The 21,315-nt window shown below is 35.1% G+C and overlaps 3 protein-coding genes across 3 annotated transcripts in view; 2 read left to right on the top strand and 1 right to left on the bottom strand.

The window, feature by feature from the left end:
- LOC120340187 (pre-mRNA-splicing factor SPF27-like) overlaps positions 1–21,315 on the top strand; it is a 237,111-nt gene that overhangs the window by 176,387 nt on the left and 39,409 nt on the right. The gene's annotated exons all lie outside the window — the stretch shown is intronic.
- LOC120340177 (DBH-like monooxygenase protein 1) lies at positions 1,479–8,759 on the top strand. The gene is made up of 14 exons (XM_039408468.2): positions 1,479–1,727; positions 1,833–1,943; positions 2,596–2,745; positions 3,120–3,213; positions 3,494–3,678; positions 4,170–4,247; positions 4,333–4,543; positions 4,720–4,889; positions 5,385–5,479; positions 5,882–6,038; positions 6,358–6,488; positions 7,058–7,145; positions 7,371–7,469; positions 8,511–8,759. Exons 1-14 carry the CDS (start codon positions 1,575–1,577, stop codon positions 8,694–8,696), a joined length of 1,908 nt encoding a protein of 635 aa, XP_039264402.2. The 5' UTR covers positions 1,479–1,574; the 3' UTR covers positions 8,697–8,759.
- Positions 12,656–17,581, bottom strand: LOC120340175 (putative RNA-binding protein 15B). Its single transcript, XM_039408466.2, has 2 exons — positions 17,349–17,581; positions 12,656–15,131 (listed from the first exon to the last, which is right to left on the bottom strand). The coding sequence occupies exons 1-2, from the start codon at positions 17,444–17,446 to the stop codon at positions 13,061–13,063; spliced, it is 2,169 nt and encodes a 722-aa protein (XP_039264400.2). The 5' UTR covers positions 17,447–17,581; the 3' UTR covers positions 12,656–13,060.

Genomic DNA, 21,315 nt, shown 5'->3' with positions numbered 1-21,315 from the left:
TGAATATTGCGACTTTCGATATATCTGTCCATCTGCTTTAGGTTTCGTGATGTAAATATAATTTGTAGAGGCAACCACATATACAGCATGCATATACATACATTGCATGTTTATGAAATGAATTGGCAGTATTTACTCCAGTGGCGTAGCTAGGGTATGGCAGCCATGGCTCGTGCAATGTTTGACTAGGCCAGGGGTTCACAAACAGTGGATGTTTCCCCGAGCATCGATCGACTTTCTTGTTTATTTCGTAACATTGGCCAATCAGCAAGATGCAAAAGTGACGTAACAATGGGCCTTTTTTGGAACGTATTTCACTTCAACAACAGTCGTTAAAATCTAACAGTCAGAGATCATTGGGTCGTATTTTCAAACTTTGCCATGGGCGCAACTTTACGTATATACGCCACTGATTTGCAGATCACCCAAATGGCTGTATTTGTATATTGAGTTGGCTGTATATACATATGACTTTAGCAGTATATGTCTTTATGGTTGGCTGTATATGAGTATTCTCAGCTGTATATGTAATGTATGGCACGTTATCAACTCTATCCATTTCGATCATGCCTGCAGAGTTGACATTGGCAACACAGTTGACATTGATGAAAATTCGGCATAGTGGACATTTCTATATACTGAACTTTTCCGACAGTGTGGACAAAGCAGAGAAGTTCTCTTTGAATAAGCGAATGTATAGAAAATGTAATGTTTAAAATAAATACAGGTGTGATGGGTTAAATTAAGTACAGTAAAGTAACCGCGTTCCATTCGGAAGCTTGGCATCATATAAATATAAATTAAAATATATAAATTTGAAATCACTAGAAAAATTGACAAAGTTCAGTATTTCGATGAAAGCAAACAAACTAATACAGTATTCACCATCACGAACAGTAGGATATAAAATGAAAAATGAGAGCATGCGAGACTAGGCGTAAAGTTAAAGGACTTTCTATAAAAAAAAAACAAGCGCGAGTACGTCTGTGAGTAACATTTATATAAAACAGTAGGTTTACAATGTAAAGTTTACATAATACATGATTTAGAACATGTTGTTATGCGCTGTACGTTTGGCAGGCAGTATATATATCGAGTATTGAGAAGTTTTTTTCCATATTCGCAAATAAATTAGAAACTTAAATTTCCTGAAAAAGAAACAATCCGTACCACGCAACAAAGTTTTATATCCACCGCTCTGAGTACGACCGAATGGAAACTGGTGGCAACGTTCATTGTCAATATTAGAAAGACAAAAATGTAATTGCAGATATTTGAATATATTTTATTTATATAAAATTTATTTATTGTATTTCTGAAATTATATATTTATGACCTAAATATAAAAAGTTTCGAATTATAATAGATGAAAAATCAAGCTTGATACGGGGGACGGCTCAGGCCATGTTTATATCGTTCAATGAGATAAATATTATGTTTTAGCTCGAGGCAGAATTTAGGCAAGCGCGCGATAATATGAAAGGTCTATAAAAGGAGAAATTCATAAATTTTCTAACAAAATCGAAACATTGTCGTACGCAAGACTCGATTTTCTACGTATAACAGAAAAAAATATGAAGCTGATTGTATTTTTAAGTTTATGTGTGATGTCAGTAAATGGTCACCAGGCAACCTTTTCTACTGAGGATTTTTCTCAGAGAGCATCATTGGCGAATGGATACTTGAAACTTTACTGGAAAGCAAATAAAGACACGATTACAATGGAGGTGTGTGCTTTTAATTAAAGCGTTAGCTCAAGAAAATGAATAATGAGTTAATATTAATCTGAGTAAATATCTAAAATAATAAATATAACAAGTTTTCTTGTACAGGTACATGGGAAAACTACAGGCTGGATTGGTATCGGGTTTTCGCCGCATGGCGGGATGAATGGAGCCGATATAATTGTGGGCTGGATTAAGAATGGAACCACTTATATAACAGTAATATTTTTTATATTGTGACCCGTAATAAGACGTTGATAGTATAGAGAAGTTGAAAAATATTCAACTGAATTTGTGGAATCGATGAATTAATGGCATGAATATGAATTAAATGGTCCAGAGGAAAACGATAAAAACACTTCCAAAATTGATTCCAATAACCAACTTAAACTAAACGTTCAGATGTGTACAAAAAGTGTTTAGCTTGCTTTAAAAGTGTCTTTTTTAATAGATTAATATCACCACGTTCCATATATATATCAAATTTTCTGGGTTTTCATATAGAAAAAAAAGCATTAAAAAGTCATTCAAACAATAAACAATTATAGTATTAATATTAAATTACTACAGAACTTTTAGCAATAAAATGAAAATAATTTTTCGTACATAGTTATTTTCAGTTCAATTAAGACAACGTTCTTATTTAATCCAAAATAATCAAAAATTCAACATCAATTATAAAATACCACAAACATACAATTTACGTAATTCACTGATATTTTTTTCAAGTTGAATTTAAATATAAAGACATGAAAAGTCAATTTGAACTCGCACAGCGAAATTTTAATTTGCCAATTTTATAGTCTGTCACATAACGTTGAATTCACATCCGCACTATTTGTTCTATTTTTAACTTTATAATTTTTTTCAGGATCGTTATGGCATTGAAAATGGTTTCCCACCCAGAGATTCACAGCAAGATGTAAAATTGATCATGGGCAAGGAATGTGATGGATGGACGATGATTAGATTCAAACGATCGCTGGAATCTTGCGATCAGCAACATGATAGAAGCATAACAGTAAGCAAGAAGAAATATATTGATTACCATACTTTTATAGAAATAAAAAAACACTTTTCTAAATCGGTTAAAAAAAGAGCAAATTCAGCAATAATCGAAAATCCTATTTCAAAAACATGGGAAATATTTTTGTTAATAAAAACAATTCAAAACGTAGCAAGTTTTTTAGATATTATTTTGCTATTATCAGAAATTCGAGAACAACCAAGCTCATTTTGAACGTCAGATATAAAGATTGAGTTACAACAAATAAGGCAAAAAAATGTCGGACAGATTATATATACTGTTTATAACTATATCAAATTTTGCAACACTGAATTCTGAATGTATACTGAATATGACTTATTTTTGCAACATTTCTAAAATTATCTCAGGCTGACACTCAACGCGTTATTTGGGCATTTGGAGAAACAGACCCAATCGACGAAGATCTATCTCCACCTGACATACACCGGAAAACTACAATGGGTAACGTGTAGCTTGCATTTCATTATTTACAACACGGACGAGTTCATAGTTATGCTGAGTTCAAATTACGCAGAGGAAAAATGATACTGGTCTTTCAGTTTTATTTTTTTGTTGAGAAAAATATTTAAACGCCAGGTATGGAAAGCTAAAGAAACGTCCTGACGGTGCGTGCTGCTAAGCAAGTTCATGTTTGGAAAAAGTTGAATCACGATGTACTAATGAGCCCCTACTTAAGTACTATCAAATGATTGTTGTTCAACAGATTGCTTTTTATTTTTAGGATCGTTGAGTCTAATTCTTGTTGGCGATATATCACCGAGCCGGAATAATATTGTAGAACACGAACCTGGGACAAAAACTATATTACTGACAAACAATAAATTAAAGATTCCAGCGGTCGACACTTATTACCATTGTCATTTGATTGAAATTCCCGTGATAACCCAAAAACACCACATTATAAAGGTATATCCGTTTTTTTAAATGCAGAATGTACGCTGCCTTTGTATCTTGCATGCTTGTATCTGGAGAATATTTTCCAGAGACAACAAAAAAATTACTAGTACTACTAGAAAGCGGCTCCAACATATTTTGCGCAAATTATTGATCTATAGACATTAGGTAATTCATATTTATATATATATATATATGTAACGATCGGACAGCCTTGTGTAACTGCTTGGAATGGGGTTGTCAAAACCACTAAACTAAGCTTGCCGATCGCTATCGTAATAGACAATTACATTCATCGACCGCAAACAGGATTAAAAAACCGCCAACAAGGTAAAATAAGTGGAAACAATCATTGTAAAATTGTACGGACTTGATTTAGTTATCACTGATAAAATCGTACGATGCGACACCTTTAATTTCACGGATCGCTTAAACGATGACCTGAGTTTATTGTTGTTTCACTGATTGATAGTCATGGATGGAACCTTCAATTTGATTTTCAGGCACGACCAATCATAACAAAAGGAAATGAAATGTTAGTGCATCACATGATCTTGTACCAGTGTGGAAACGACTTGAAGGTAAATTCATAAAGACGATATTTTCTCGAAGAAATAGTAGCGAACTTCTTCCTAATTTTCTACCAAATTGAATACTTTTTGACAGAATAGGAAAGATCTCAACGAAAATGGAACAATGTGCTATTCTCCAGACATGCCGGCTCATTATAGTACATGCGGAACTTTAGTGAGTGCATTTGCGATAGGTGGAACAGACTTTCATTTTCCACCTGAAGTAGGACATTCTTTTGGGGGAAAAAAGAATTCAAGATACTTTCAACTTCAAATACATTATGATAATCATATGCTAAAAAATGGTAATCATAATTTGTTACGTAGCTCGAAAATTTTGTTTTGATCTGTAGAATGTGAAATAGGTGCGTCACGGTTATGGTTGTTATAATTGTGGATAATTTATCAGCGGTATTTAAAATAATCGGTGTGAATATCAATGCGAAAAAACGCGTTAACAAGAATTTGCACTTTATCTCAGATATCATCGACAGCTCAGGGGTGGAACTCACCTACACAGCAGAGTTGAGAAAATACGACGCAGGTTTGATTGTATTGGGGAATACAATTGATGGATTTGAACATTTTATTCCTCCAAATGCGCAGCAATTCAAAACAGTTGGTCATTGCCAGTCTCGGTGCTGGAAGGGGGTAAGTCTTAAATATAAAAAAAGACAAATTTATGAACAGTTAGTCGAACAAGCAACACGAAATTCATCTTCATCCTTGCGTAACAAATCTAATTTTACCTCATGGCTTCTCAGAATAGCGATCGTTCAGCTCATACCTAGAAAGATATCTAATTTTACTATAGAAGGCATGCCTATACATATCGAACGATTGGATTTCGAACCCTAAATAATATTTTCAAATGTATGTCTGAAGTCAGTTTGGGTTTACTAAGCTTTCGAATGACTCATCCATTGTCGAGCAATGGAAATTAGTTTAATTATGCTTATGGAATTCACCACCTAAAAATAGTTCCACGTCTCGTAAATTGTTTTGAGAATTGTCTCAAAATGGTTTCCTGCCACCGAAATGAACGTTAAAATATGAATTGATTTTTGCTTTACTATTTACGTAAAGTAATTATAAAATTTCACAAAAATGCACGTATACATATGTAGCAATTGTCATATTTTCAAGGCTATGGAATTTTCAAAGACTCCTTCTATCAAAATTTTTTCGACGCTTCTTCACACACACATCACAGGAAGATCCGTTACTGTTCGTCATTACAGGTATGCAAATATTAGGCAATATGGTTTATATTAATAATCATTTTATAACGACTAAGCTAACTACTACTTCACGGGTGCTGAAATAATTAAAAAATTTATCTCAATAGGATAAAAATTTATTTTAACTATGTTTTGAACGCATAAATTGTTGTAAGGCAATTTTTATTGTAAAACGAAGACCAAATATCAATATGTGAAAATATTATACAGCGAAAATATAATAACTTCCTAATATCTTATTTAGTTGTACTATCAGCAATATCAAAGTTATTCCGAATAAATAGATTTTATAAAGTATTTTGTTAATTGAACCCGTGTGGTTTATTGAATTGACTTCACAGTATAGAAATGTACAGTTTGTAGTCATTGTCAAACAAAACATATGTGAATAAATATTTTTAGAAATGGTACCGAGCAGTCTATAATCTCTCAAGATAAGGCGTACGATTACAATTACCAAGAAATGAGGTTCCATAAAAGCATGCCTGAAATATTTCCGACAGATCATGTTACGGTAGAATGTAGTTATAACACAACAGGAAATAAGAATATTGTTTTGGTAAGTTACCGGTGGTGTTTAACAGTGTTGAAATTGATAGTTGTATGAGTTGTTGTAAGAAAATTAACTAAATATGAAGTGGTCTCATCGATTTCAAATGTCGGTTTTGTGAACACTCAACAATTTATTTGTTACATATGCATGGACTTGATGGTGACAGAAGTAAGCAACAGTTACGCAAATCACTCAACAACAAAGGCGGTGAGGTTTAACGGTAATTTTGTCGCACGTGATTATTTTTATGGGATGCATATATATATATCTATATGTATATACGTATTTACCGGCGTTGCTTACATGCTCGGCAATTTTTATTTAGGGTGGACTTGGAAGTCAACAGGAAATGTGTGCCGCGTTTGCATTTTATTATCCAAAGATAGACCTTTCTCAATGTACATCAAATCCTGTGGCAAAAGAAATATATTCTTTCTTCAACATTTCAAAGTTCAGGTAAACAAGTAAGATATTATGTTCAAATATATAAACTTGGAAGTTTGCAGTAATTGAAAGTTTGAAGTAATCGCAAAAGGATATTCAGATCTGCAATTGTGATCCCGAACATTTTTCTACAACTGACTTACCCCCAACGCATTGGAAATTATTTTATTACACAGTTTATCGTGGGTTCGTGGCCAATAATTTCTTAACATTCTTAGCTAATGTGCTCTAAAATATACTATGAATGTATGTTTTTGTAATGCGTTAAATTGTCCTTTCATCGCAAATTTTGTTAAAAACCTCCTGGTCAATAATTCGGTGTTAATGATATCCGCTCTCTGATTATGATCTCACTGAAATTAGTATATAACCAGAGAAATATTTTGTTGTTGTTCATCTCATTACCAACTGCTGAAATTTTTTATTTGACACCCGTAGTACATTGAAAACCTATTATTATCCCAACTATCGAATGAGAATCAATCGGCAACAACGATTTAGCAAAACCTTCTTCAGGTAAACTCCTGTGAATAAACTTAGAAATTTAGGCACATAATCCATACTAAATACATTATCAATAGTATTGCAGGAATAAATGGCTTATATGATGTTCAAGTGACAGAGCCAGAAAAATACACAGGAATGACTGGAATGCATGTTATAAACAAGGTAAAGTGAATAATGTCGTTTAGTAATTATGGACAAATCTTAGGCATGTTATCATAACTCACAACAACGAGTGTGTACCTTATTAAAAGGATGTTCTGCTTGGCTTTGATATACACTGAGAAATATAAAATCGCAAATTTGAATCAGCTCAGCAGTATATTACTTGGCAATATTGTGATATATACGATATATACTTGTATATCAAACACATGTACCGATTTGCAGTTAATGACTTGGAACGATCAAACAATTGGGGAATTCTGGAGAAGAGAAGTAAAAATGACACATTCACAAATTTGTGCTGGTCAGCACTATCGTTCTGAGGTACGTTTAGTTTGGAAACGTTACGTAAATACAGCTTACGGAACAGGCATGTTATTAGACACCAAATGTACATATATATGGATTGTTTTGTTATTATGTTGTTGTTGTTGTTCAACTTGTTAGTATTCTTTTTCTTTTTTCATGACAAAAATTGCCTTTTTAATTAACTACCGGATTAATTGCTTTGAAATTTTCAGTGGTTAAAGATTGTATTTTTCGATAGAATGCTATTAATTTTATTTATTTTAAAAATTTCTGCGGGCTCTATGGGATTCGTTTTTACGTGCGATGACGCAATAATAAATGCGCACGTTGTGGCGGTCCCGCGTTCATGCTATACAGTTACACTCGGTGACCGTACATTTGAACCCATGTACATTTGAACCCATGCGTATATCCACGGGTTCAATCTATATGCAGGTGCTAAAACCCATGGGTTAGGGTTAGTATGGGTTTAACTATCCGTGAAACAAAAAAAATTCCATAGGTGCAATAGCATACAGGTGCAATTGTCATGGGTTCAAATGTACGTGGGTTCAAATGTAATGGAACCGTTACACTCTGGTGGTCAAGCAAAGTCGTGAAGACTTTGGTACCGGAAGCCTACTGTGACAGATTGCATACCCGCATACTACTTCGCTTTGGCTTTCGTGTCCATATATTTATGATCGGATCAATAACAGGGAAGTGTTTTGTTAAGTGTGTCCACGTCAAGTAATGTTTATAAACATCCTGAATCCGTATCAGAATAAATCTGCGGCTCCCGAAGTATGCAAACCAAGATGGCGGACATCGGAATGTAATATGTGTACTAGGTTAGAGTTAGGCCATAATATTAGGTATAAATACTACGGGAGGCTCTTGGCTAGTCTTCGAACTGATAATAGGACTAAAATAAGGAAAATTGGAAAAAAATTATCGCCTAACCCTAACCTTTTACCCATGTTACGTTCCGATGTCTGCCATCTTGGTTAGCATACTTCGGGGGGGCACCATAAATCTTGTATTGCCAACATTTTTGAACGGTTATGTATTTTACAGAGTTTCACCTTTGAACCTCCAGAAGTTAGTAGTCCGTATATTGAGCCTGAGAAATTGTGCACGAATCTTACGACTGAGCGAACAATTGTTAAATCAAAGATAGGATGTTCATCGAGTCGCACAACATCAATGCATGTGCGGTTTCTTTTTGCGTGGTTACTTCTTACAACATTATTATTGCATTAAATTCACAACGTTAAGTATATTTTATAGAGAAATATAGCAATATGGTGCAGTTGGAGCGATAAATTATGTTGTTGGTGGAATTAATCTGAACTTCGAAGGACCTTTGCGCAAGTTCTATCAACGCAGATAAGAACCCTTCACTCAAAGTTATATCAGCTCCAGAAAACAGGAGCTAATGTGTAATCATATGCACGTTCCCGGTAGACTACCGTCATAATAGGGGACTTATTTCTAGACTAAAATTTTGTTTATAACAAATGAACATTGTTCAACCTTGACGTTCCATGTTCGGACTGTCTAAGCCAAAAAGCGAAAAAAACGGTGGGTATTTCTCCGACCGTGGTTTCGATTATTATTGTCTTTTACCATTGCAAAATTACCGCTTCTAAAAAATGCTCGAATTTGGTAATTATTTTCTAAAAAATTTATGATGTTAGGCTCCGTATAATTTTGAACACATTCTGTACGTATGAATTATTATGTTACAAACTAACCAGTGAAGCAAAATAACTGCTTTTAGAAAATGCTCTAATAAGCGTCAAATTTGGCAATTATTTTTAAAATTTTTCATAATGTTACGGTCCATATAATTTTGAACTTATTTTGTATGAATTATTATGTTATAATCTAACCAGATAAGCAATAAAATTTAGTAGAATTAGGAATTTCTTCGTCAATAAACAAAATACATAATGTTGAATATTATGAATCAACGTTATAATACCGGGAAATCTAAACTCAATTTAATTATCTATTCAAATTCGGTCAGGATTTTATTGTGTTAATAAAGGAGTGGACAAATTACGGCCCGATGGTCGGATCCTGCCCAGCGAAGTGTTTTATCCGGCCCACTCGTGCCTGCCGAAGTTACGACTTTGGTTTTTATGAATTGAGAAGATTAGCCGCAGCATTACAAATGCTTTCGGTGCATACGATCCGTGTCTTTAGACAAGACTAGGCTTGCACGTAATTTACGGATTTACGGAATTATTTCGAGTTACGGAAGCGAAGTTACGAATTACGTAAAGTCGTAATTATTGGTCGAGCGCTTTCGCGATTGAAACGAGCTCTCTTCAGAGCAGTCAATTCCGTCCATTGTATAAAATTAAAGTTTAAGTAAAAGAAGTTCCGGTATTCGCAGCCGTTTTTCTCTCTCTTGTTAGGCAGAATGGGAAGGCATAATGCGTCATTTACTATTATCAACCTATCTAGGATGGCCAATGTACATATTAACCGTAGATAAGGAATAAAATTGTGTTGAGACCGATGGACGTCAACACACCTGGTTTCAACTTCTTCGGGTGAAATGACTAAAGAATGTAAGAGATCAACTAATAAAACATGGTCTATTTGTAAATGCCGTGATAATCAATGTCGCGCTTATCAAACAGCAATATAAATTATCGTCGACTCGAATACCACCAGCACTCGACCAAACTTGTGTCAATCTTGGCAAATAGGATTGTCGACTTGAGTTAGAAAAATAAATTAATATTTTCATGAGTGCAAAATAAATGTCACAAAATGCATTGTTTTGCGATATAACTTTGTATTTTCGGAGAAGGCATGTCATATAAGTACGGTATTTTAAATAATGCGCAAATAATTAATATTTGATCTAAATTTATCGCAAATAATGTTATAACTTTTAGGCCGCGAAATTATTTAAAGTAAAATGAAGCATGGAATTCGGAATATCGTCAATAAGTCGGCATCAATAATTATTATAAAATGCTAACTAAGTAGTAAAGTCGGATATTGTAAAAAACAGGGAAATAACAAGTCTTCGTCGCGAGGCAAGCGAAAGTATAATCAAACGAGAGAATACGCTTGTAGTTGATTAATAAATTAGCAACCCGGAATTTTTATTCAATACGAAGGTCGAATTAATACGTTAATACGATTTTAAAAAAGTGAACTATCGTTTCTTAAATATATTACCAGTGTTGGTAATGATAAAATTGATCGCATAAAATTTGGTGATAAAGTGGATAAAAAAAAATCAAAGCTAATACAAAAGATAAAAATCAGAATAAAATTATTTTGAATTCACTCCTTGATATTTGTCTTTAACATCTGTCGCCGGCGTGTAGTACTGCCGGGAATATGAAAACCAAACTTCGATATCCCATTCGGAATAAAAGTGGATTAAATTGGTTGTTATGATAGGTTTAAATGTGTGAAAAAAATATCGCAATTACGGGGTCATTACGTAATCGATTTGGCCGTAATTACGGAATTGATTTTTGTCAATTACGTGCAAGCCTAGACAAGACTTTCATAAAATCGAAAATTACAATTGCCTCGGCTCTGAACTAAGACAAATAGCAGGTTTCTCGTTGATGTATGTATTGATTGTATCGATGACGCACATTCTTTTTAAAGTGAAATTTTTTTTTAACCCATTTATCATCCATCAAAAGTTTGTCATGCATCGGGTGTATGGTCTAGCTAGCCCAAAATAGAGATCACTAATCTATGACATTTATTTCAACTCTTCATAAGTAAAGTTAAATTGGTTCGTAGCTTATAAAACAATTAAATTGTACAGAAATGACAGATTATGTATTAGCGGACGTCCGGGCGAATCAATTTGATCGGGAATTTCGCGATCGAAATGAATTTCGTTGCATTCATGACACCGTTTTCCGAAATTGGTACACTTAAATCTCTCGCGTTTCACTTTGGATATTTATGTTACGATCTGGAGTATAAAAAAATCTATTGAATAGACCAGGGGTTCTCAACCTGGGTTTCGCCAACCCCCAGGGGTTCACAAGAAGATTTCTAGGGGTACTCGGATGACAGTCGAGTTTTTGTATGTTGCTGTTTCTTAATATCCTTTATTGATACCATGGGAAAATGCGTGCCCAATGAAACTAGACGCCAATTGAAACGTAGATTTTACCTGATCTTGCGTTGTTGTGATTGTGATGCAACAATGTTAAATTCAAAGCTTTGCGTACAAACTGTAAAATTTCTAAAGACAGCGTGCTGAGAGCATTAGAGAGTTATGCTTATTGAAACTTGGGAGAAATTTTAAGAATCCATTAGTTAGGCAGTCGAAAAGGGCAATAATATCAAAAAGACGATTCAATTTAGTTACATATGGTCAATAAATTGGTGTTGCAACAAATTGCTAGTCAATATATCAGTATATGACAACTTTGTTCAGGGTCTGATTACCGGGGATTCGCGTTCATTGTTTCGTGACTCGGGGGGTACTTGACGGGAAAAAAGGTTGAAAACCCCTAGAATAGACGAACTGAAAAGATAACATCCAAGTACATTTATACGCATGAACCAACTTTGTAAAAATACTTTATACTTTTGTTTTCAATTGATTGATATTCACGGAAACGAGTATTAAGCAAATAAATGTAGAAGCTGTTGTAAATTAAATAGCCGCAGATGGCCGAAACAAACATGCTTGATTTCGAATCAGTTGGTTGCCATATCCTATAAGCACTTATTGATCAACTATCGAGGCCGATCCGTTCAGAACTATTGTACTTAATAGTAGTTTGTTTGAATGAAATTGGAGATCCACTCGATGACTTCAATATTTGGGGCATTGAAAAAAGTTTGAGACTGTATCTACCAGAAAAACAAATGTTCAAGTTTTTTTTTGAATCATGCACGGTTAGGTGTGTCTTCAACATTCGTAACGGGTGCCAAATTGTCTTTACCACGGAGACCACTAGATCTTCCCATAAACAAATAATATCAATGTTTGATACTAGTCACTAAACCTAGTACACAATGACCAGAATTTTCGTTCAGCTTAACTGAACATGTTTTTGAGTCAGATGAAGCCCAAGATATTCCTCTATTATTGCCCTACGAAATGCTAATGAAGAGATTTTTTCCCTCATGCCAAAATCCACAATTGAAAATCATAAATGTCGGCAGGCTCGACACAGCTTTCTCCACGCACAAAAGTATATTAATGTGAAAACTAGTTTCAAAATTTTTATTTAACCACAATTCTCTGGAGCTAGTCTTGATTTGAAAAAATATATGATGAACAAGGCAAACAAACAAGGTAGCATCTGTCTGGCATAAGATATAACCAAATTATTAAAAACATTCATGCAAGTTCATTTATGTAACACATGCGATTACAATTAGAAATTTTAATGAATTTATTTGAGGAAAATTTCTGAAAAATTTATTGAATATTGTAATTTTATCTTGTTATTATGAACGAAAAGAATTTGGATTCAGAATAATAAACTAGTACACAGGAATTGTAAAATTGAATCTTGGTTGATTATAAATGAAAACAACCCAACAATATTCCCTTTCACACAAACATGCAATCGTCATAGTAGCAATGTACTAAACTGATATGTTGGCATTGATCATGACGAAGCAGATGAACCTCTAGCTACAACAATCACCATGTATTCTTCAATAATTAAGGATGGATTGAGGCAAGGTGCCAAAGAAAACAAATGATCGTTTGCAAATTGCCCAGGTGGGAAAGCATGCAGCATCCCCAATGTAACTTTATCTTTTTTAGCATCAGGCTGTGGATTCGGTCCATGGAATGCAACAACCCCGGCAGCATCCTTATCTTTGAAGTACTTCACTAAGCCACGCAAAGGCCTTTGTTGTGTGAAAACAGAACCACTGTCTGCTTTACTAACGTTTGTAGGCATACCAGGTACTGCCAAAAGCAAACAAGTTTTACTGTCGGGATCTTTTAGTCTTCGACTTACATCACGAAGTTTATCTTCGTCTTGTCTTAGTCTTTGAGTGATGTGTAGAAAAGAAATTCTTGCAGGTAGTCCTTGAGCTGTTATTGTTGTGATCATGTTGTTAATAAGTCCAACATCACCATCAAGTAGGAAAAATCTCACAGCAAAAGCAGTTTTCTTCAATACAAAGGCACCATCCCAGCAAGGCGGGTTAAGTATTTGGCATAATGCATGAAGATCTGTTGCAATCTTCATTTGATCATGTTTAAAATTGAGCTCAGCATCTTCACTCTGCGCAGGAATATACCGACGCTCAAACTCATGTGGGCCTTTGTTCTTAGTTTCACTGACTACAACTGAGGCGCGATTGGGTGAGGACTTTTTGTCGGAGTTTGAACGTTTGTTATACCTCTCAGGTGATCTCCGCCCACCGTCTTGCCCTCTATTACCCTTGTTACCCCGATCGTAAGGTCGACCCCTGTCATTATGAAATCTTTCCCTTGGGCGTTCTTTTCGATAAAAGTTCCCACGATCATCATTTCTATCAAAATGCCTTTTATCTCTCGAATGACCACCTCTATCATGATAGTCACGATCACTGTAATTTTTTCTTCCTAACCATGCTTCATATCCTGGCATTCCAGGGTCAGGATCCGCAAAATCAATTCTCAGACGAATGTCAGAACCATGTAAAGTACAACCACGCATTTGGCTGCATGCTGCTTGCGCTGCATCAATGCTTTCATAAAGAATATAAGCATAGCTAGTCCCTTTTTCATAGTCAATTTTGCGTATTGCACCAAATCTGTCAAACTCTCGTTCTAAAACACTTAATGATGTCCAATGTCCAAGACCACCAACCCATAACTTTGATGAATGGAAGACTTTTCCATATCCAATTTTTACTGGAAATTTCAAAATTGGTTTCCCTTGCATGGCTACTTTTGCCTTGTATGCCATATCCAAATTGGAAAATCGTACAAACGCATACGCTACACCTCTTTGGGATCGTTTTATGTCTATATCTTCGACTCTGCCATAAACTTCAAAACAGCGTCTTATCTCACCGCTGCCAATGTCAGCCTCTAAATTTCCCAAAAAAAGTGTCCTAGTGGCATAAGGGTCATCCTCAGGAAGGATGTTTGGTTCGGTTGGTTCTGTATTGGTAGGACTGTTGTGGACACTGTAACTTTTTCCTTCAGAAGCCGGAGACAGAGATCGCCTTCTAGGTGATGGTGCTGCATCATACTGAAAAGAGGGTGATCTTTTGCGATAGTTTGGTTCACGTTCTCTAGTGTCAGGAACCGGCAATGGTGAAAGAGTCCTTGTCTTTTTTTCTCGTCTCTCATACACCGCTTCAACAGTAAGTCGTCTGTCATACATCACCAAATGTCCTTTAGCATTCTTTGCATCATTTGCACTACCAGATGATCTGAATGTTGCATAAGCCACACGATCTCCTCTGTTGTCTGTAGAAACCTTGACAGAAACATCTCCAAATTTTTTGTATTCGTAATATAGACTTTCTTCTATGTCGACATCAGATATCTGTGAGCTGAAATTCTTCACCAACAAGACTTTGTAACTTCCTCGACTCGGTTCTCTTCCTTCTCGTCTTCTATCATCACGATGAGGTGGTGGTGTAAATCTCTGCGAAGGTGAATATGAATCTTCGCTCTTCCCATAAGCCGAATTTCTCCTCCCAACATTCCGATCATCTCTGTGATGCGGGCTATAAGAGATAAGATACAATGTTTCATAAACCTAACCTATTATTCAGCCAGTAACTTCACAGAAAGACACCTTTCTCAATATCTCAGTGTTACGAGCTAGGTAATGGTTTTTATTAGGTGTTTATGCATTTTTACATCGTCTCAAATTTGTTACCAACGAATACATTTTTCAAACTTCCACAGTTATCATATTGCATACTAAGGTGCAATAATTTGTTACCAGTGAATACATTTTTCAAACTTTCACATTTATCATATTGCATAGTAAGGTGTTCATAAACCTTTATCTCAATCATAAGCGCACACACTGCAGAAAACCCGTTTCCACAGCAAAACAGGGAAGTATAATTTCAATACTCCATTTGCTTAGAATTAAGGTGTTCATAAACCTTTTTTCCAGATAAAAGAGCACTGTGCAGCATAACAACTGCTCACAGTAAACAGATATAAACCTTTTTTATTCAATATTCCAGCTCGTTGAGCATATTAAACAAATTTAAGCAGAGATAATTCCCAGTGACTTTGATTGGTCAGTAAATATATCACTTATGCGCTTTGAGTATGAAGTGTAGAGTACTTTCAGCGTAGTGCAGAATACACAATAGAAGTATACACATTGCTGATGACTCTTTGGTAGCAAAACAAATCTTCTTACACAACATTCACTTTTTGCTAAATATAAATATCTCCAAAGGGACGTATACAAGAAAAACAAGTTCTGTCATTTGAATATGCATCACTTTATATGTGATGAACAAATTCATTAATCTAGAAAAAGCAAAAGCTGTATCGATCATAACATATAATGGGTATATTGTTTGTAATTGTGATCGCTATAGGACTTAGAAGCATCAATAGACATGATGCTATATGAGCATGTTTTGTTATATTATTGAATAAATAAGTGTAAAAGAATTCATTAATCCCAAAAATTCGAAATTTTTACTGTAATAAAAAATCTTTATTCGTGGTGACGTATAGATAAAATGATACCAACAATACCGTTCTGGATAATGAATTACTTTTAAAAAGCTTAAAAATCGTATCTGCTTCAACTATTGATTTTCTCATATTGGGGGGTATGTTGGCCATGTAGCCTATCTAGTTTTGATATATAAAAATTGAAAACCTAAATATAAAATTACACCATTCCTACCAATACCAAATCGATTCAGTCAAATTCCTCAATTTTCTATATTTGTAAGTTGGTTGCTTTCATATCATATCTATGACTGCGAATGATGTTTCTTAGTCATTGAACTACCATATATATTTCAATTTCAGCCCCAAAGGACAACCTTGTTGAGTAATTTTCAATAAATTTTAGAGAATACTAAATAATACATTTTGAAAAACCAGGAAGACCAAACTTAGATTTTTGTTTTGACTCCTTGGATATTATGAGCCAAATATAATATTGTATACTACCTAATTCTTGTCTGGTTAAAATTATGAAAATTAGTCAAGCGTGATTAATTCATCACATCAAAACAGCACAATATCTATTTGGTTCAAACAATTTAGTCATTTTGGGCAAATTCAGTCTGCCAAAAACAACATTATCATGGAATTCTGCAAATTCTTGAAATACATTTTGAACCACTTTATAATATTCTGGAAATATTTGACTTTTGTACCGTATTGCCGCAAGAGATTTCAGGATTTTAGAAAAAAATATCAGATTCAATATTTAGACTACAATTCTGCAATTAGATTCCGAAAAAAATATTCAAAAACGTACCCAAATGCGAGAGGCCAAAGGACCAATTAGGAATAGCATCTAACCGAAATATTTATTATATTTATATGATTACAGTTAATGACAAGCAAATAATGAAATAGATAAGGAATGGGCCAATAAAAACAAGATTTATTCAAGTACCGTAATATGAAACCTGAAGTCAGCGATGCCTAAACTTCACCCAGACAATTAGGATATGATTTTCACATCTATCTCGCTCATTTCAGTATTTACCCTGCAGTCTTGGCAGCCTGGGGACAATAATCAATCAGTCAAAAGACTGATACCGGTACGGTACCGTACCGGTACCAACTGACCAAGCAGTGTGGTAATGTACCGGTATACAATATTCTACAGAACCAACATCTGAACATTCTGGTTTGCATCAATAGCAACGCTCAGACGCTTGATATGGAAAACATTAATGATAACAAAAAAGAAGCTGAAAGCCATAATTCAGCAATAATATTCGAACCTGCTGTGCCGGCTGTAAGTTCGGCGGGTTGGACTACCATTTCGTACTTTCGAGCGTTTATTTCTGGAAGGACTGTCTTTTTCACCCTGTCGCTTCATTGTTAGAGCCACGTCAAGCAATATTTAAGCAAACTCTATAAAGGTATGACCAACAAAGTAATTTCAAGAGCGCGTGTAGAAGACAACGTAACCACGCCCGGAAGCAAGCGAATGTCACTTTGAGATCCACTGAAGTCACTTATTTATGGTTGCCAGATAAAGGATTGAAATCAACAGTAGAGTAATACCCTAAATCCCAAAATTCGCATATTGTACATTGAAAAGTCACAATTTACTGGTCACAAAAATAATGAATTGCATGAATGAATATTATCATATACAATAAAATAAACAAATCATGAAACAAAAACTAAATATATCGGTAACTAATTTTTATTTATTTTTTGTTTACTATCAGTATGTAATTTATCGCATTAATAATTCAAATATTTTAGGTGAGTGAACACGTCGTTGTCGTTAGTCGTTGGTGAACATGTACCAATCATTGAGGTGTATATACCCTCAATGGTACCAATTCTAATTGAAAAACCTTCTATCCAATGGCGTGCTTAGAGGGGGGCGAAGGGGGCAACCGCTCCGGGCAGCACGTTGTAGGGGGCAGCAGAACCAAGCTGTAGAGTTTGCGTTGAAAGCTGACATTATGTGTTTAGTAGGGATAGGCCAGGATTCGGATCCGGACTCGGATTCGAGTTAAATCCAGGCATTTTTTTGACTCGGATCCGATTTCGAGTCCACGTCATTTTTACTGAGTCTATAATCAATTCTGTTTTTATTAATTTACGCGTTTATTTGTAATTTTGCCTCGACGAATCTTACATACCTTAACCCTTTCTATGCGATTTTTATTTTTTATTAAATAATCGTATTTGCTACGCCGATTTTATGAATTTGTACCCCCACAACTAATCGATCGACTAACGAAAAACTAATGATCCTCTGCTGCCCACTGACGGCTCGTTGGAAAGCTTATTTAAAGAGCTTGCAATTAGCAAAAAAAAAAGTTTTTTCAAAAGTGGTGGTCTGAGTCACAAACCGGATAGAAAAAAGGCTTTTTTTTCTTGGGAGTTGAAACTTCAAACCGTGATAAAAAAAATAGAAATATTCGCTAAATCCTTTACTGTTACCACTTCGTGGTTAGCAAACAATAGCATAATATTGCTGTAGCAATTTCGTGATCTAACTCAAAATACTTTGGTAGATGGAAGGGATAATATGTCTTCTATTACCACCCAAAAAACACCGAAATTTGCATAAATTTCAAAAACACTCCCTCGTTCCGCCGCAAATAAAATTCCCGTCGTAAACGAAAGCGAGATTTACCGTCGCTTATTTTAATCTCGAAGAAGACTTCTTATCAATAAACTAAAACCCGGAAAAACTAGACCAACAGTTTGCGACCGATTGCTAAATAAAACTGTGGAGTACATCAACGTACCCGCCGCAATCTAGCTTAGGGTTGCCATACCATCCGGAATTTAGGATTAAATTTTGCGTCCTGAAAGAATATAAAAAAAATGCCCAAATGTCCGGAATTTTACTGCATCTGCAATCGTACTGTGAACACTGCTAATGCAGAACATTGTTTATTAACTAGGTAAAATTCAAGGTCAGATCTGTATCAATATCGCCCGTGTGCATTATAAACACTTCTAATAAAAAACGACGACAAATATCCAGAAAATATAACACAAGTTTAAAACTATTGACCGATTATAACAATGATGTTGCGCCAGGCGCCTTCAAACTATCTATCCTTTTTCGTATACATGTGGTACACAATAAAATATGTGTTAGCGCAATATTTGTGATTCGCGTAAAATTGAAACATACTCTGGATCAACCCAATGGGGAATCTCATCAATACCTCTTTTAAATCGAGTTTATTACATGCAATCCTTTCTCTAAAAAGGGAGCAATGAAAAGCATGGAAGCTTAGAACGTTTACATGAACTACTAAATTGCAAGCAGATGTACCACATTGTATTGACGACGAGTGGCATTTCTCTACCATTTGTGCACGTGACATGGTAAATTTACGGCTAGAAATATCTGAAATTATGGGAAAGCATTGTAGTCAAAACTCAAAAGCTTTTTATTTTTTCATATTGACATGTAAGAATTTCTGAATAGCCGCCCAGAATTGACGCAAGGTGGTGGGCTGGAAATCCAGTTCACAGCCAAGGCGCACATTGACCCACGTTTACGTTTGTATTAAGACCGCAAAAAAAAAGGAAAAATGTGGTTCTAAAATGGTTCAACAGCTATTTACGAAACCTTTAGGCAAAAAATATGAGCTACGATCAGTGTCCCCTCTAAAGTGTGCGCGCGCACACAGCTTTCAGGGGCCGCGCACACGCATAGATTTACTGCGCACAGACGTAAATCGATGTAATGTAACAATGTTCTCGGTTGGCAGGTTGAGAAAGTTTGTTGTTGGCCCACTTATTACCCGGTTAGAACGTCAAAATTTCTTCATTGGTTTTTGCACAAATATTAGTCATTTCCAAAAAAGTGCGCACACACCAAAATTTCTGCGCACACATAATACAAAAAATTAGAGGGAATATTGGCTACGATGTATGTTTTAGAGATGTACCGATGTATCGGTATCGGCAATATCGGTAATTTTTTTGGTATCGGCCATGTATCGGTATCGGTTAGATTAAGACCGATATTTCCGATATATTCACCTTTTTGATATGGTCCAGAGTGTTTTAAAAGATAAGTTGGAATACTACTTTTTAATTTATTTTTTGTCTGGAGAGATCGTGAGCTATGAGCCATACATGTCCCTACCCCCGCGAGAGAATAGGATTCACGTGTTTTAGCTATTTATCAGCCAAACTAGCTCAACTAATTTGGCTATTTTCGCTGTCAAATTTTCATATTGACATTTTTAATATTACATAGTTTTTATGAAGAAATATATCAACACAGCACATAACAAAAACTAGGCGCCCAGTTTTAAATCATACAGTGGAATTGGGGTCCTTATTAACGGCACATGGACTTTTGGCACGGGTATAAATTCTGACTGTTTGTCGTCAAGTACGAGTGTCATTTAGTCCGTCGACATCGATAAACTAAATTCCGACACAATTATCCCACTACACAGGTATTAATTTTAATTCTGTTTAACTACACAATTTCTTTATAGATATATTGACATGACCGCCTAGCCCTAGACTGTCTCAAAATAAAGAAATTGTAAAATATTATAAAATTAGTAAAGTAAAAAAATATCCTCGACGGTTATAGGTGGGCCTTCTTTTTGTCGGTGCTGTTTGTTATTCTTTCATGTTGGCGTTGACGATTACGATTAGCCACTAAATAAAACATTTATAAAATACTTTTAATTTGAACGTAGAACGGCGGCGCTAGAATGTGTGGGCGATATTCGATATTCGTTTAAACACGAATAACGATATTCGAAGGTCGCGATATTAACATTAAATTCAAATTGGACATCCCGGCTTATGAGTTTTCTAATTGAACACCGAGATTACTAGCGTTACTGTACAATGTATCTTAATCAGTTAAAGCATATGGATACTAAACATTAATTTCATATTATGTGATATATCTTTTTTTTTTCGATCTGAAATAATGTGTACTATGAACAACGCTCAAAGACTATTGTTTTAACCCGTCTGCCCTACTCAGCACACCTAATTAAGTAATAATTACATAGTATCGGTATCGGTAATATCGGCCCTTTTGTAGTATCGACGTATCGGTATCGGCGTTTTTAGCTGGTATCGGATCGGTATCGGCGACAAAAGTGGTATCGGTACATCTCTAGACTATGTTTGTGAGCGCACGATGCTTTAGCATGGTCAAAAACGTGTTTTTCTCTCTTTATGTTGTGACGTCACGGACTCGGAGGATTCGAGTCCATGACCTATTAC

The sequence above is a fragment of the Styela clava genome, chromosome 9 (assembly GCF_964204865.1).
Source record: "Styela clava chromosome 9, kaStyClav1.hap1.2, whole genome shotgun sequence".
Classification (NCBI taxonomy): domain Eukaryota; kingdom Metazoa; phylum Chordata; class Ascidiacea; order Stolidobranchia; family Styelidae; genus Styela; species Styela clava.
This window is presented reverse-complemented; position numbering and strand designations above follow the sequence as displayed.

Excerpts from the sequence above, each read along its gene's own strand:
- LOC120340175 (XM_039408466.2), bottom strand. The coding sequence starts at position 17,446 with ATGAAGCGACAGGGTGAAAAAGACAGTCCTTCCAGAAATAAACGCTCG. Across the intron at positions 15,132-17,348 it reads ACTTACAGCCGGCACAGCAG|CCCGCATCACAGAGATGATC; the intron begins GTTCGAATATTA and ends TATCTCTTATAG.
- LOC120340177 (XM_039408468.2), top strand. The coding sequence starts at position 1,575 with ATGAAGCTGATTGTATTTTTAAGTTTATGTGTGATGTCAGTAAATGGT. Across the intron at positions 1,728-1,832 it reads AAGACACGATTACAATGGAG|GTACATGGGAAAACTACAGG; the intron begins GTGTGTGCTTTT and ends TTTCTTGTACAG. Across the intron at positions 4,890-5,384 it reads AGTCTCGGTGCTGGAAGGGG|GCTATGGAATTTTCAAAGAC; the intron begins GTAAGTCTTAAA and ends CATATTTTCAAG.